Here is a 17480-nt window from a genome sequence, read left to right on the forward strand (position 1 = left end):
GTTTTTTTTTTTGTGAGAATTCATTCAGCTAATGTGAATTTGACACTTTGAGAGCTTTACCTGAACTCCATCAGACCAAGAGGATGTTTGTCATCATCCTCTTTTGATAAACTAGTCTGAAATCTTGAAGAAAATACTGTCTTAAAATAGAAGCACTGGTGTCAGGATGAGAATGGAAGGATGCTTCTTAACCACCTGCCTGGTTGTAACATCTCCTCTCTAATGCACTTTAGGCTGTGTAGCGCTTGCCATCTGCAACAGGAGTTGGAAAGACAAGTACACAGAGAAGTGACCTGAGTTTATCTGCTTCAGTAGAAGCGGCACTCACCACTGCTACTGGTAGCAGCTTCTTACAGCACTCTGATCAGGGAGTCTCAGTTGCTTTCCCTGGAGCACTTTTTCCTCTGGATGCTGCTCCAGGTGGGGCTCAGCCCTGTGCAGAACCTCCTGCCCCACCCAGTGGTGTGCCTGCACTGCGGGTTGGGGTACTCAGCATCAGCAGCTCCAACAGTTGCAAGAGCTCCAAAATCAGCTCTTAATTCTGGCCACCTCGTTGCCTTGGGTGGGGCTGTCCTCTTCTCTTTGACCTTAATTACTGTAGCTCCATAGGTGCTGCCATCACAGCTTCTTTGATTAGAGCTGGCCCAAGAGCAGCCAGAAGCATTGTAGTTGTGTCTCTGGTAGCAGAACAGGCTTATGTGGGCTTTAAAACCTTGCCTTGGGCTTTGGTATGGGAATGAATTGTTCTGTAGCAGTGCTAAGGGAGGTGCTCAGGCTGTGCAGGAGAGAGAAGGAAAGGCATCTGTAGATCACAGCAAGAGTAAGTTTATGGTTGCATTGCTCATTATGCAGTTTTCTCTCTGTAGCAAGAACTGAGCTTTCAGCTTGGCTCAGTGAGTGAGAAAAAGATGAGCTACTGAGGCCTCCTTATGTAATACTGTACTTTTTGGGAACCAAGTAGGGGTGGGAGGGCATCCTTTCAAGACCGTCTTAAAATAGAATATACAGAGATCCGGATGCAGGTATGTTTCAAGTGTTGCTTCGAAGCAAGTAGGAAGTGTTCAAGTGGAAAGGACGCAGAGAGACAGCAGTAGATATTCCCCAGGCAGCTTGGTTCAAAGTAAGGTCTGCCCTGATTTCCTATTTATAGGACTTTAAGAATGTGTTTATTTTGTTATTGTGAGACAGCTGGAATGGGAGTTGCAATGTGGAATGGGACATTAAAACAAAAGAGCATTTCAGTAGTAGCCCCTTCTTGCTTTTTCTTTTAGAGCCAATGTAGAACACAGGTGAGCAATGCCACAGAGGCTAATTCCTTGCAGCTGACAGATGTTAGCTGGGGTTGTGGCTTCCAGAGCTTGGAAAAGTGGGTCTTGAAGGCTGCATAGCATGCATTATAGTGTGGGTGGTTCCATTCCCCTTGCCTTGAATTCCCTCAAGATGCATTGCTCTTCCCCATCAAGATATTTAGCAGTGGACATGAGCTCTACTCAACTGTGGGTTGTTACTAACAGCAGTACAAGCTGGGATATGGTGAGTGTGGGCTCCTTATATTGTACTGTTACATAAGGTAACGCCTTCTACTTCAGTCAAAGTATGAGATGGTTTTGTGCTCAACTTTTGTGGATGTCTTGGCTTGTGAGCCTTCATCTTGTCTTGCTTCTATTCTTCAGTGCTGGGCGTAACCATGTCTGAAAGGCTGCTTATCTTCCATGCTGAGTGCTGTTTCCCAGAGTCTGCAGTATTTTACCCCTTTGTGTACTTCCTCTGTTTGTATAGTGATTGCAGAAATAATTTTTTGCCTGCTGTACAGCATTCTTTGGGTTCCAGAAATGCAGGCTATTGTTGTGTTTGTTAAAAGAAAGCAAAGCTCCAGCTTAGTGTGAGATATTCCCTGGCCAGATGTGGTAACTGTGTTGGTAGCTCTCAAGCTTCTGAGGTATTAAACCAAGAGGTTAATGTGGCGTGTCAGACCACTTGAGGGGAAGGAAGGCTGTATAGCAGACTGCTCAGCAGCCCAACCTGCTCTAAATGCACTACCTTTTTCAGCTGTGCTCCCAATACGTGCCTTCTGAAAAGCCTTCAAGTTCTCTGATTCCTCTAACAGTTTCTAGGGGTCTCCAGCAACAGCATGGAAAGATGAAGCCCTGCTGCTTTCAGTCTGCTGACTGCTTTTCTGTCACGTACCAGCTGCCTGAAGCCATGTTGCTCCTCCTGCTTTGTGTTGGGTGTTTCTGCAGCTAAGTGAACAAATGGGCTAATCCATGCTTTGGAGGCCAAGAAAAGATATTCAGCATCTGCAAAGAACCCTGTCCAGTCCTCATGGGGAAGGATGATGGACCCCGATGGTTTGATGCCATATGGTTTTGGCTGATTTGTGCCATTAGTCATTCTCTTTTGGCAAGGGACTATCCAGCTATGTGTGTTCTCCCTATAGGAACTGACTCGCACGAATGGAGTTTTCCCCCAGTGTGCTGGGAGAGTGAATCTCTGTGTGAGCAAGCTTATTAGCAAATGTGCAGATTATGAAGATCGTAACTGTAGGGAAAAAAACATATTTGGCTATTTTAAATAAAGCTCACTTAATGTATCATCTAGTTGCAAGTTCATCTATTCTAAATCAGATATTTATCTGCCTCATTGCTCATGAATTGCATAGCTGGTGACCTGGATGCTGGTGCATCACAGAGTTACCTGGTAGCTGGTAGTGAATAAAGCTGATCAGATACCATGATGGTAATCTCAATATAAAAATACACACCGTGGCCTAGCTGTCAGGTCTGTGCAGATCACGTGTCCTGTGTTGGTCATGTCCTTCAGCATTATCATTGCCTAGACTTGAACCTGGGATTTGTGACTCTAAAAGCACAAACTGTACAAGCTGGGGCTCAGACAGGCAAGTGCATTGTGACCAAATACAAGGTAAAGCGTATTTGCTTAAGCCTCAATGAAAATGATTTAAGCAAATACGTGATATCTCACTTCTGTGATAGGCTAAGTGCATATGCAGTCTGCCACTGCAGCTCAGCAGAAGTGCTGTGTCTTTTGAGCTATAGCAACTCAGCTATCTGAACTGAGGGGTCCATCTTCATTGTTGCAGGACTGTCTCCATGCTACATGTGGTCCAGCCACTAAGGGAGAGTGCTGCGTAGAGCAGGTCACGTTTGCAGGAAACTGAGGCTATTGTAATGAATCATAGACTCATGCTTGGCTTGGAAGGGACCTCAAAGACCAGCTAGCTCCAGCCCCCTGCTGATCATAGTGGAACTCTTCTGTGGATGCAGGGATCAGTGTGTTTAGGGCCTTTATGGGATGAGTGCCTTTGGTGTGTCAGAAGTGTCTTTGCACAATGCCTAGTGACCCACCTGTGCTGTCAAAAAGATTTTTCTTTCTCTGTTTTGTTTGTTTTCCTCTGTTGTAAGATTAGGTGCGTCAAACAATGGAGCATTCTCAGTGTCCTCGGGAAGTTATTTCCTACCTTTGAAGATTAATGTCATAGAAATTTTTCTTTGATCTTCAGCCTGCCTTTCATTGGATCAACTCTATCTTCTTATTCTCAGGACTGTGGCAGGAGTTGTATGGTTTCTTGCATCAAGATTTGGAGGCGCAGTATCACCATTGCCCTGCTGTGGATGGCCAGGGTTTGAAGCAGCAGTGGTTTTCCCTGAGAACTGAAAGCCTCGTGTGTAGCTGCGTTGCCTGCTGATTCCCCCCTGACTGATCCCTGGTTTTGAAATGTGCCTGTTTTATGTGATATCTATGTAGCTGTAGCCCTAAAAGCTTGTGTGTTGTTGCACATCGCCAGGCTGTGCTGTGGCTAAATCCCCTGGCATACAGGGCGTTAGCTGACAAGCAGGTGATAGGCAGAGAACAAATGGGGAGCACAGAGGGCATTTGTTAGGCTCCCAGGACTGAAGAAATAGGGATCTGTGTTTGGGAGCAAAGATGATTTGCATTTAATTTCTCTGGGCTTCAGTACTGGCAACAGTGGTGGATGTTCATCTGCAGCATGAAAGCGCTGTGTGGCCCGGGCTGAATGGCTGCTTTGTTCCAGGCTACAGCAGCACTGCAGGGCAGCACCACAGCACTGTCACGCAGCTTTGCTACAAGGGTGGGAGGAAAAATGCATGCTGGTAAGGCCTCTTCAGGTCTCATTCATCCCAGGGGATGTGCGTAGTGGTTCTGGGGAGCCCTCACCATCCTTGAGTGACTCTGCTGTAGCTTACAGTCAGTGCCTGCCATGCTGGGAGTCACCTGTGCTCTGTGATATGAAGGGAAGAAGCTGGCTACTGCTCACAGGGAATTGTGGACAGGGTCAGGCAGGGTGAGCCAGCCTGGTGAGAGGTAAGTCCTGCTGGGACTGTGTGACGCACAGAGGAGCCTGAGCTATTATATGTCTGGGAATGGGTCTGTTCCCTGGATGAGGCATTCGTGAATCAGTGAGGAGGGTAGGGATGGAGGAGGAGTGTGAAGGGTTAGTGCAGAGCCTCGTCCTTCTGGCAGTCACTTGAGCTCAGCCAGGGGTTAGGTGGCAGCTCAAGTTCCTCTCTGAGCTCAGCTGGGGCAGGGCTCAGCTCTGGGCCTGATGTTGGGTTTGATGTACTCCTGCCACATAGGGAATTGTGAGCTCTTCCTGCCTCACCTCCCTAACTGTACTGAGCTTACTGTGCCAGCTAAATTAGAAATAGTGTTAATTGCACTCTGCTCTTAAGCTTCTTTCCTTGGCTTTCTGGAAGCTGATTAAGGAAGAGAAAGTAAAGTGGGGATTATTGGGATCCTGGTGGGTTAGTGGAAAAAAAGGAAATTCCTTGGAGGAGAGAAAAGAGGGATTTGAACAGCTGATGGCAAGCCTCTGCAAACAGACAGGGAGTGAGGCAGCAGATGGACTCACGCTTGCTGGGCCCGTGCCAATACATCAGATTGATTTTAAAGATGAAGCACCCACTGCCTGGGAAAGAAAGCCAGTAGCCCTGCAAGTAGGAGCACTTCCTGGCAGCTGTTCAAACACCGGCTGCATTACAGTTCACTTTCGGTGCACCAGGAGTCAGTGAGAAGCACTGACTGGCTTGGGATATGAAACATGACCAGTGGGGACTACAGACCAATAAAGAGATTATTTTTTTGTATGGAAGATTGCATGGAAAATGATGTCCGTTTGCTCAGGAAAACCAGAAACTTGCAGATCACAATTCAAGTAGCAGAAGAGAACAAAGGGCCATTAGGTTGAGCTCTTTGTCTCCTAGCAGGGTGAGTGCTGAACATTTCAAGCAAGGATGAAGACTGTCCTGTAGTTCCAGAGGGAAGTTTTTACTGGACCTTGATGTAGTCCTTGCTGTAGATCAGCTTGTGTCCTGAGATATGGCACTAACAGTACCATGGATGCTGGCTACAATGTGTCTGAGCTGTGCTCATGGGTTTGCATACCCCAGTGATGGGTTTGGATGCATTCCCTGCCGAATACCTCTTTCTCGCACCTCATCCATTTCCTTCTACAGAAATGACATGGACTGGAGTAGTTTATTATTCCCTCCTGCATTTTTCTCAAATTGAAATGAAAAATCCTCTGTTGATGAAATAGGACTACTGAATAATAAAACACATGAAGTCCATGTTCAGTAAAATAAGCATTTTCACAGCAGTTCATTCCATCACATTCTGTATATGCATATGTAATATGGCCTGATAGTCTACCAAATTTATGAAGACTGTTCCATCTTAATTTCCCATTATGTACAATTTGGTTCTCCATTAAGTGTGCCATGCTCTGTTTCTATGGTACCTGCAGTGCAGAGACACCAACTCGGGCCCTGAACTGATGCCAGCTTCCACATCTTGAGTTGCCCCTTGGACATAAGCATATGTAAAAGTTAATCAGTTTTTGGGCTGATTGTACAGCATGTGCAGTTATGATTAGAGTCTATATTTAAGACTTGGCTGCCAAAAAGACTTCAGCCAGCAATGGCAAGCTTGGAAGTCTTTCAGCAAAGAGTTCACGCAAACAAGAGGTGGGCCAGGAGTGCCACACAATTTAGGCACTGCTGTGAAGAAATGTCACCCCCAGCTAGGGTGCTTGTGTTTGCCACCACCTCCTCATCCTTTGTCTTGGGATTTCTGAATCAGTGAGCTGCCTGCGGGCAGGAGGCTGGAGGAACAAATGCCCAGATGTCACTCAGCACTCAGGCTGCACTTTCACCGTGTCAGAGCAGGGCCTTATGACTTCTGAATAGCTGTGGTCTCACTGAAGCCAGAGAACCTGACTGGAGAGGATTTTCGGTCAGATTGTCAGCTTGCAGTTGACTATGAGTCTTATCTGCTTGCTTTGCTGTGACAACTGTCAGTGCAGGGCCGGGTGGCACGGCCTTTCCCTGGTGGGGTGCTCTCTCAGATGGGAGTGATGTGAGCAGTCTGACAGCGCTGCTGGCTGCTTGGCCACTCAGTGCCTGCGGGAGAGGAGATGTGGTGATCCATGGAAAGCCAGCAGGAATTTGGCATGGGAACGGTAGGCCCTGATGAATGTCACTTAAGCATTTGCTAAATGACGGTGTATCCAAATGTATCTAGCCCACTGGGAGATCCCTTTTCTGCCTCCCCAAAATAGCATTCCATTAACTGCAGCCCTCTCTTGCTCTGCTTTACTTAAAGACTGTGATTAAAATGATAAAGCAAAAGTACCTGCCTCCTGTCCCTCAGAGAGAAACTGTACAGCCCTTACCAGGCTGAGCTGTTCTACCCAAAACACACAATCTGTCCCTTGGGCTCCCCCAAACTCACTGTTCCTGAATGTGGTGCTGTCTCCTTGTTCTGCTGGCAGCTTTAGCTGCAGCTGGTCCTTGTACCAAACACAGCACCGCAGCCTTGACCTGTTGGTCTCAGTCATGGCTTTGGAGTGATCCCTTCCTGAGTTCACTCTGAATTCATTTTCTGACTCCAGTTAGGAAGATAGGGGATCTGGAGGCAGGTTTTGCCCTCTAGCAGCATTACGTATGCTTTGTACCAGGACACAAAATCTGTGCCATGTCATTCAGGCAACCTGAAGCAACTTGAAGTGGCCATGTATGCTGGGATATATGTGGTGTGAATATGGTCCCCTGTTGTACCTAGCCAGTTTTGTACTAGCCTTCAGATAGGGCAGTAGGACTGAGTGGGTGTGGTGCTGAGTTCAGTTCTTGGTTTGCTTCAGCAAACTCATTTAATGAGTTTCTAAGAAGCAGGAACGTCATGGTAACTGATGAGAAATATGTCAGGTAAGAAGTGACAGGTGTCTGACTGATAGCCAGACACGTTGAAGATAAGGGTGTTTACTTCCAGGGAGAGTTACTGGGGCAAAATATTTTATGATTCAAGGAAAAGAAATGTAAACATACAATTATTCTGTTTTACTTTCTCCTCTCCTGGTCACTGAGGATGCTTGATTTAAAATATTACCTACCTGCTTAGAGAGCATAAACATTTTCTGGGCAGATTCTGAGGCATAACACCAAAGTAAACCTGGAGTCATGCCCCAGTGATGTCTGTGGAGTTTCTCTACCTTTACACCAATGTAGTGGATGAGCTTCTGGCTCACCAGAGCAATCAAAGCTAATCGACGTGGCTGGAATCAGAAATTTCAAATGCTTCCACTGAGTGGTTCATGAGCAATCTACTGGCTAGGAATTATTTCCAGAAACTATCCAGCAGTTAATTTCGAATCCTGTATACGTTGGAGATGTTCATAAGCTACTTGCAGACAATTTGCAAACAGAAAAAGAGGCTAAAATTCATCAAAATAAATGGTCGGCCATGAATTATTCATTTGGCTCCCATCAATCATGCCAAACGTCTCCCTTGTTGTTAGTCTCTGCAAAGAGATCAGGGATTGAATTTAGCTTAGAGACAGAAGTATGCTTTCACCCCTAGAGGTGCCTCTTCAAAGCAGACTAACGGCATGTAGGTGATGAGAATAAGAAAGCTTCCATGCTTCCACGGCACAGACCGTTCCTGCTCTGCAGATAAACAGCAGATTTTAGCCAGCGAGGCTGTCAGGCAGGCTGCTTCCACAAGGAACATTGTTACAGCAACACAAAAAAGGAAAAAAAAAAAAGAAAGAATAATCAACCCCAAAACCAAGCTCCAAACTTGAAAAACTCGGGGTGTTTCTGAATGTGCTGTATCTGAATGTTCGTTCTGAGCAGGACAGGTATCTTTCAGCCCATCCTCACAGTAGGCTGTGGGTGACTCTACATTTGAATGGAAGAGCACAAGTGAAGTGAAGTCTGGGTTACTGAGAAACCCAAGAAGGGATCAGACATCAGAGTGTAACAGGAGCCAATACCACATCCTTTCTTTGCGTACACAATTGGGCTCTAGTCATGGGCATGCTGCTATGACAAGCAGAAGGTGGGCAGCTGGAGGTGGGTGAGTGGTGGCCATGCAGCATCTGTACAGAGGCACTGCAGAAGGAAGGCTCTTCAGCTTGGTCAGTAGAGGGGAAACTATTTCCAGACAGCATTTATGGGATCAAAGGTGTCTAATTAAAGGGAAAGGAACTGATTCACTGCTATTTACTCAGGTTGACACCAGAGAAATACAGCTGACACCAGCTGCATTTTGATAGATGATGGTGACATTAGCACAAATAAGAGCACTAAGAATAAATAAGCTGTCTTATGTTTATAAAAAAAAAAAAAAACACAGATGGATTTGATTCAAAAGCAATACATATAGCAGTGCATATCCTCAACAATTAAAGGTCCTCTTATGAGGATGCTATAAGCTGGCTTTAGTTGCACATGCATGCATTATCCCTGATTTTTGGATAAAGGCATTGCTGTGGCTACATGTGCAGTGACAAGCCAGACCTAGCACTTCAAAGCCTCAGCCCACTGCCCGAGGTGCTAGGTTACGGCTTTTAAAATTCAGAAAATGGAAATAAATGGAGTGTGATGGAATTTAGGGAATAAAAATGCCATGTAGCTGAAAGACAAGCATCTAACAACAAAACTAATCAGAATGTGTATTGAAGTAATCTCCTTGCACTTCCACTGACATCTTGTTTCCCTTACAGGCTGGTGCTGCAGAGGAAGGATGCTGATATCTCCCATGCAAGCCAAGCCCCAGCCTGGCCACTTCTGTGCCTTGTGTACCTGAGAAGTTGCAAGAACATTGCTGCCTTCTCTTTCTAGTCGCTTACCTCCTCTCAAGATCTCCGTTCCAAATGGCTTTCAAAAAGGTACAGGGAAGCTCTTCCTCAAGCCAAAATAACTCTTCCATGGTACCCTCTCCACATTTGCACCTTTCTGCCAGAAATGGTGCTGAGAGGTGGCCGATGATTCCCCAGGGGACCCTATTGTTCAGAGGCTGACCCATCCCAAGGCGGCCCAGAAGGTGAAAGTGGTGAAAGGGCCCTACAGTGAGACCAGAGGGACAGGCTGGAGCTGCTAAGTTGACACCCCCACTATGCAAAGCACATGAGAAAGACTTCTGCGGGCCCCAAGAGCTGTGCATTTTTGGGGGAGGGAGTGGGAATGGGGCAGGGTGGCTTTTTTCTAGCTGGAGGAGTGGATCCACACCTGACCCACTGCTATAGCTCGGCTGGGTGGGCAAGGGCTGAAGGCTGGCAGCAGCAGCTCGTGTTGCATCTGGTGGGAAGGGCTAGGCACATGGGAGGCTTGGTAATGCTGAATTACTTTGCCATTAGTGACACAGGCTCTGTTACCTCAGTTACCTTGTGTTTCATTTTAAATACGTTTGCTTGCAGACAGCAGTTTTGCAGTCTCACTTACATTGCCATAGAAACAATCTTTTGCATTCCTCTATTTGTTGTGCATTTTTGTTAAAGGCTCTTTCTTCTTTACTTATCTGCTCCATCTTTTCATTTGCTGCCGCTCTCTTCATTATGTTGTTCCAATTCCCTCACCTTCTATCTTAATGTGCTGCAGCTAAATATTTTCTCCATAAAGATGCTCAGCTCACAGCCCCTACCTGCCTGGCTGTAAAAACCCAATGGTGATAAATCACGTAGGTAAGGAAATTGGGCTGAGTGTGTGCATGAGAGTGAGTATGCACATGTATGCACACCCACAAGTGGCAGGATGTAGAGGGGAGAGGGAGATGGGAAGGAGCCTCGTAATCTGGCATCATGCTGTTTACCCTTGTCAGTAATGACGCCAATTTAATTTCATCTTTGTGACTAGAGAATGGGGCTGCCCATCAGATAAGGGCTGTGGGACTCCAAGGGATTCCTCGCCTGCTCTGCTTATATTGAAGAGGAGCACAGCATACAACGTTTGTGCTCCACATAATTATAAGAAGACAAACGTCTTCTTGGGCATGCTGATTAAACAGAGAAATTTGATAGTGAATCACTCTCCCTGGTGGATTGCATTTAATTGTTTTAGAAAAGGAAGAGAAGGGAAAAGGATGATGTTTATGGCTTTTCTGACCACAGAGGGTGACTTTTGCTAACACCCGGGTTACATTTTGTTTCTCTCCTCCTCTGCTCTAGTTGGCAAGAAGTACCCCGGAAGATATAAAAAGCCATTCACGAGAAAAGAAAGCAGCAAATACACTCAGTAACTGATCACATGTAAACAAATACGGCTCCTCTCCCCTCCCCCCACCCCCCATTACTCATGGGAGGCTGCTCTACTGCCAGCAGCGCAGGCACCCAGATCACCTTGCACTGCAAGGGAGAGGCAGCAGCCAGCACTGGGTGTGTTGGGGCAGTGAAACCATGTCAAGTGGCCAGAACATTCAAGAGTCTTGAGTCTTGCTTGCCTTTGTGACAGAAGGGTAAATAAAACCAGAATTCCTCCTTTAAGCAGCTGTAGCAATGTTTGGATTCACCATCAGGAAGCCACACACACAAGTTCTGTTCCTTCTTCCCCTTGTCTTGAAGTGGATTCTTTGAAGTGCAGCAGTGACAGGGGTGGATGGAAACAAAATGGGGCGAACAGGACAGGATTTGGCTTAATTCTTCCCACCCATCAAAGCCTTCTCTCAAGAGGAATGTGCTCAGAGGAGCTTGGTTCTTGCTTTACACAGATACACTGAATATCTCTTTGTTTATTTTTACTTTTGTCTGTATTTCCCCTTGAAGAAGCCATGCACCAAAATCTGTTTATAGTACATAGTTATTAAGACCAAATGTAGCAGTAATAGCACATGGCATTCTTCTCTTTTCTGAATCAATTTGTACCACACATGAATCTTAGTCCTGTCAGATGAAGTGAAGTGACACTGTCTATCCATCTATCAGGACAAATTGAGCTCTACATACATTTACTCCCAAGACAGCTTACTGCACTTAGGATTTATCCCTGTGGCAGAGTTTCTCTGTTTTGTAGGACCAAATGTAAGAACCGTGGGGTCAATAGGTCTGTCAAAATTGAGAGAGCTGCATTGGCTGCTTTAGTGTTATCTTATTTGTCTACCCTCCAATGTTGCTTACTCTTCCACTTTTTTTTTTCTTTAATTTTATTTACAGGACCATCCATGTCTGGATGTCATTTGCACAAACTCTGAGTTGACCCACAAAGATGATTCAGAGACTATTAGCTCATGGCAGCAATTAGTACTGCTGGGCTGCTTGTGTGGCAAGACAGGGTTTGTCAGGATAAACACGCACATAGATTTTCAGCCTGGTAATGATACAATAGATATTCATTGTTAAAAGTGAGTTACGGTACTGGAAAACTGAGAGAAGCCTGGGAACTTTACTGTGCCTGAAATATGTGCTAGCACAGGAGCACAACACCTTTAGCCTCCCAGAAGAGCAGGGCCAGCCGTGTTGCACTGCTGCATGTGGTGGAATTTAAGTATTTCCCCAGCAGAACCCAGCATTTCTGAGGATATGTCCAAAGCCTGACCTCCAGGTTATGAATTCCTCTCTTGTACAATTTCATTTGAAGTGGCAGGTACCATAATCTGAGCCCTAGTTGTTGGTTCTTTTGTGTAAGGATGTCTATTTCTCTATTAGAGAAACTCGTGGTGCTTGCTCCAGCATCCCAAATCCTTAAAACTCTTTAGCTTCTCAGCTGTGGCTATTGATACTTTTCTTTTCCTAAGTTCTTTTTCTCACCTGTCTTCTCTAGGGACTTAATTACACAAGAAACAGCTATAGAAAGGATCCATAAATGATGCAGAGAGAGCAATGCTTCCACACAGCAGTGCAGTGGCTTCAGTGCTCTTTGGTGCTCAGACTGTAGGGGAGCATCCTGGCCAGCTCTGATCTCCATTTCCATCTTCACTGGCCCTCCATGAGCACCCTTGTCTAGAGGTTTATTGACACGGTGAACCATGCTCTGCTTCTGCTCTACACATCCTTTAATGGCACGGTGAACCGTGGCCTGCTCCTGCTCTATGCTTCCTTTGTGGTGTTGCAGTGGTGAAAGGGCACTCAGTGAGACCCATCATGCCCAGTAAGATGATTAATGCCACATACTGGAGAGGAAATGCAGTAGATTTCTAGATGAACATAGAATCATTTGAGTTGGAGGGGACCCTTAAAGGTCATCTAGTCCAACTCCCCTGCAGTGAATAGGGTCACCTACAGATAAGTCAGGTTGCTCAGAGCCCCATTAAGCCTGACCTTGAGTGTCACCGGGGATGGGAGTAACTGGGACTGAGTAACCTGGCCTAGCTGTACAATAGCAACATTTGTTGCTATTTTTTAATTATTATTATTATTTTTGTAAAAGAGGTTCCATTGCTCAGGCCTTCGAAAAAAGCAGCTCCTGACACTGCCGTGTTGCCTTGGCCAGCACACTGCTGCCCTTGGAGGACCCAGCCCTGTGGGCAGAGACTTCTGACAGAAGTGTGTGTTTCCCTCAACTGCTGTGGACCTCCTGGAGGCAGCGGCTGTGGCCTGGGCTTGTAGTTGGGTAATAAAGCAGAGGAGACAGCAGAGCTGCTAAGTACTGTGATGTGTAGAACAAGGGTTTGGGCTCACTCTTTTTCACTCATTTACAATGTTCTGCACCACCCAAGCTCAGCAGTAAGCCATGGTAAATCAGCCTTTTATATCCTGACGCTTCAGTTAAAATGTTTCATTAAGCAGCTGAAGTTGAATGTCTGGAAAAGTTTACACCTCCCACAAATTCTCCTCTGCTAATGGAAAAGTCATGTAAACAAGTATCGCTTTATTATAGCCATTGTTCCAATTATGCCCCTTTCCAAGTGGGAAAGGCTTAAATCAAAACAATTTAGTCCTTGTTTCAATGTAGCTGCTCTTTTGGCCAGTTTTACTGATGGAGAAAAAAAACACAACTGCCCTGAAAATACATCCACAGTTGCATGTCAGTGGGGAAAACCCGTACCAGCTCACCCACTGTGTGCTCTGGGGAAACATTCTGTACGACATGCTTAAACCCAGCTGCAGAGCACGCATTGCTCCCTGGGGTGCAGGGATTGCTCCCTGCCCTGCAGCTCTCAGCCTGGGAACAGCCCGAGTGCTGAAGCTGGCTGTGGTCGATGCCCAGCACTGAGCGAGGCAGCACCCAGCCCAGGTTACCCACCAGCCTCCAGCAGGGCTGTTCTCATTGACCCTGCCTTCAGTGGGAACCAAAGTTAACCCCAAAGGGTGAAATATAAGGGGACTCATCCTTGCTTGAAAGCTGGTGGAGCTCCGTGAATTATAAATGCAAAAAATCACATCCATTGCACTCGTTCTTTCCCGTTGTTTCTGATGGATGTGTGCAGTGACCCTGCTCTTGCCCCATGTGCAAGTCTGACTGCATCTTCCCCAGGCTCTGCACTTGTCTGTACTTGCGTTTAGATATGTGGCCATACATTGCTCAAAGCCTCACTGCTAACCAGCCCCAGCTTTTCCCTGCAGAGCTTTTGGGTGTGAGGCAAGAGCAGGTCTCCAGACCAGGGCTGCTGTCTCTCTGATGCTTTCCCTCCCACCTTCTCTTCAGAGCAGCCTTTGTACTTCTTGCACTGCCAGAGGGGATGCTCCAGCACATCTCCCTAGGAGCTGTGCTGGGGCTGCAGGGCAGGACCGAAGGCACATTCCTTCTTCATGTGCCAAAGAAGGGCAAAAGGCTCCAGCAAGCATCGCTTTCCCATCAATTGTCTGAACCGTGAAAACTTGCAGGTAGTTTCTCAGTGGGGTCTTGTGCTCAGAGCTTTTAAACTCCATCCCCAGCTCTGCTCTTCAGTTTTCTCAGTGACCTTGCAAGGATCACTTTGCTTCCTGGGTCCTTCAGCAGCCTTGCTGTGTGAGCAGCACCACGCTGACCCTGCTTGGCAGCCAGGAGGGAGCCTGCGGGGTGCCTGGCCTCATGCACCTGATCACTTCCTACAGATCACCAAGCAAAGCAGTTGCAGAAGGCAACGTTAGTGCAGCACCCCTTTCTGAGCCTTTGATCACTTTCTGACATGAATTAAGGAGAATCAGGTGCTGTACCATACAGGATACTTTGAATTCACTGCTCTGTTTTGGGGAGGGAAGGAGGAAAATAAGATCAAGACAGTTACTGGAAGGCAAGCAGGCACAGACGATAACTGTGCTATGTATAAAATATTTAATTCCACAGTATGAGTCACTCTGACTAGGCTGCTATTGACCTGGGTAACCTTAGTGAATATTGCATAAAAGGCCCTCTCGTTTTGTCACTATAAATAAAATCCGTGATTATTCATGGGAAGCGCTGGGTTTCTGTTACCATAAGCAGTTTCACAATGGCATTACACTTGAAGATCGGGTTGCGTTCACAGAGCTGTGGGTCACCCGGAGCTGCAGCTGTGGGATGCTGCACTTCTGCCCTCAAGCATCTCCAGGAAGAGAGGGCTGCGCCCACCAGGGAACCACCAACACTGAAAACATTCAGCTGCAAGGAAAGGGTGTTAGGATGGAAAGGTAAAAAAGAACCTGAAGAAAGGGAAAGGAACAAAACATAGGAAATTAAAAAAAAGCTAAAGAAGAGTTAAAATCTCTCCCTGCACGTTCCCTCACCACCAGGCTAAGTTTAATTACTGGCTACTGTTTTTGTAGCACAGTCACCTCCTGCTCCATGTATTGTAATTGGGCTGCCACTTGCAATACACACCCTAAAGGGAGGTAGCAATCATTTGATGGATAAGCATACAGTCAGTGCATTGGCTGGTGTTTCTCATGAGCCTTGTGTCACCACCTGGCCCTGAGGGCAGCTGGTTCTACACCGAACCTGTGATTCTGAGCAGTCTCATGCAGTCTCCTCCCTGTGCAGGGCACAGACTGGGCTGTGCTTGTAGGGTGCTGTAGGGAGAGATTTCAGTGTGCCCAGCAATGCTGTGGGCTGTCATCTGTGGCAGTGGTTGCACAGACCAGGCTCAGCAGCAGCCCAGGCAGGGAGGGATGTGCCTGCATGTGTTTCTTTGCCCAAAAAGAGAGAGTGAGACCTTGAACAGGGAGAGGGAAGAGCAGAGGAAGGAGGCAGCAAAGCAGGGATCTGTCTGGGTATGTCAGAGCTGTCCTTTCTTAGATTTTTTTCCCTGTATTTACAGATGATTAAACTCTGTGGAATGAGGAGACAATTAGGTACTTAGCATGAAGTATGGCCTCTTCATTTTTGTTTGAGTTGTGGCACTGAAAGGAAGTCCTTAATTGGCTTTGTGATTGTCAGGAGAACAACACAGGCCTGAATAGGAAACATCCCTGCCCTCCAGCAAGTGTTGGCAGAGAACAGCCATGGGCTGGGAGATGCTGGGTGGTTGTATTATGGTGCTTAAATTGCAGCTTGATTAGGGAATCTGGGATGGGGGCATGTCTCATTTTGGTGTGAGCTTCAGTCGTGTCTGGATAGGGGAGTGATGTCCATTAACATCAATTTCGGGTCTGGTTCTCTGTTGTGTACCCTCTCCTGGGACTCTATGGTATCCAGCCTTCTCCCAGCCCCTCCTGACAGTGCTGCACAGGGGGCATCCCACCACCATAACCCATCCACACCACCTTCCTGTCCTGTGCAGCACAGCAATGTCCCATTCACCCCAAGTGCCTCCCAACAGATCTAGTGCCAGTGGTTCATAGAAATCACAGATTGCTGTGTTGGAAGGGACCCTAAAGCCCACTCAGCCCCAACTCTCTGCTGTGGGCAGGGCTACCACCCACCAGCTCAGGCTGCCCAGAGCCCCATCCAACCTGATCCTGAGCACCTCCAGGGATGGAGCACTCATGGCCTCTCTGGGCAGCCTCACCACCCTCTGAGTAAAAAAATTCCCCTAAATATCTAACCTAAATTTACCCTCTTTAAAGCTATTCCCCCTTATCCTGTCACTATCAGACTGTGTAAAAAGTCAGTCTCCCTCTCGTTTGTAGCTCCCTTCCTCCAGCTGTCTTCATTGGCTGTCAGGTATCTCAGCTGCTCAATTTGGTCTTCACAATATGTCCCCACACAGATGGTGTACCTTGTGGCAGATGAAGGTCTTCTTTGTTAATTACTTAACTCTTCAAGCCCTTTGCTGCAAACATCTCCATCCACAAGCCAGGTAAGTAGATGTCGCTGGCTCATTTCATGGCAGTGAAAATTAAATCCATGTAGTGATCAGCAGGGTTTAAGTGGAAAGAGACATATGTTAAATGACTTTCCAAGAACATTAAAGTGCTCATGTCCCCAGAGCCCTTGGCTTAGATTCACTAGTAGAGAACATTATTATAATAGAGTGGCAGTGGATTGCTTCAAAACTATTTTCATGTTTGAATTAAAAGACTTTACAGAAAGAGCCTGAATATTCATCTGAGGGAGATGAGGGGGGATCATGACGAATACAAGCATGCAGCTACTGGAGCATCACAGCATTGATCTGAAAGATGTTTGTTCCCATTATTTACCAAAGGTGCTGGGACTGGGACTAAAATACAAGCTAGACCCTTTGGAATTCTTTTTCTCATCTATACAAGTTTTTTCGTATGCATCAATTGTCACTCACCAGAAGTTACTATTTTCCCAGAAAGCTGGAAATAATATTAATCACCGAGGCATGAGTAGCCAGGGGGAATTTGCTGGTGTGATGTGATACCACTAAATGGACAGTTTTGCTGGGAGCTCAGGTACAACTGAAGTCTCTCTGCAGCTTGCAAAGCCCCAGCTAAATTCTGCTGAATTAACCTTTTCCTCTGCAAAGCTCATCTCATGTATTTCCAACTCACCTTTGACTCTTAAATGTTTTTACACCAAATATGCCACTGTACTCTGCAAGCATTTACACAGTGCCAATATTATTGGTACAGTGTACACAGATGTGCAGAGGGACACGTTTTCAGGAAGTGTGTGCTTAAGAATAGAAGCAGTGGTGTAAGATTAGCTGCAGTTTAAGGCATGAGAAGGCACAGCTGATGCAGCACCAGGATGAGAGGAGCGAGAGGGATCAGGAGAGCAGGTTGTTACAGATGCCAGCACTGACATGGCCCTGCTGGATGTAAACCACCACTGGCACTTGACTTGCTGACCCAGAGGGCTCTGAGGTGTTCTCAAGAAGTCACGAGTACCATCTGAAATACCATGTGCAGCTTGGTGTTCAAG

General features: G+C 46.5%; 1 protein-coding gene across 1 annotated transcript in view; it reads left to right on the forward strand.

Moving 5' to 3' along the window:
* URB2 (URB2 ribosome biogenesis homolog) overlaps positions 1 to 9101 on the forward strand; it is a 34643-nt gene extending 25542 nt beyond the window's left edge. The window contains exon 9 of the mRNA XM_065730664.1: positions 9044 to 9101. Coding sequence (XP_065586736.1) covers positions 9044 to 9070 — 27 coding nt within the window. The 3' untranslated portion in view covers positions 9071 to 9101. The remainder of the gene's footprint in view (positions 1 to 9043) is intronic.
* The last annotated feature ends 8379 nt before the right edge of the window (positions 9102 to 17480 follow it).

The sequence above is a fragment of the Cyrtonyx montezumae genome, unplaced genomic scaffold (genome assembly GCF_038088225.1).
Source record: "Cyrtonyx montezumae isolate F1298 unplaced genomic scaffold, pur_monq_1.0 scaffold_0, whole genome shotgun sequence".
NCBI classification, from domain to species: Eukaryota; Metazoa; Chordata; class Aves; order Galliformes; family Odontophoridae; genus Cyrtonyx; species Cyrtonyx montezumae.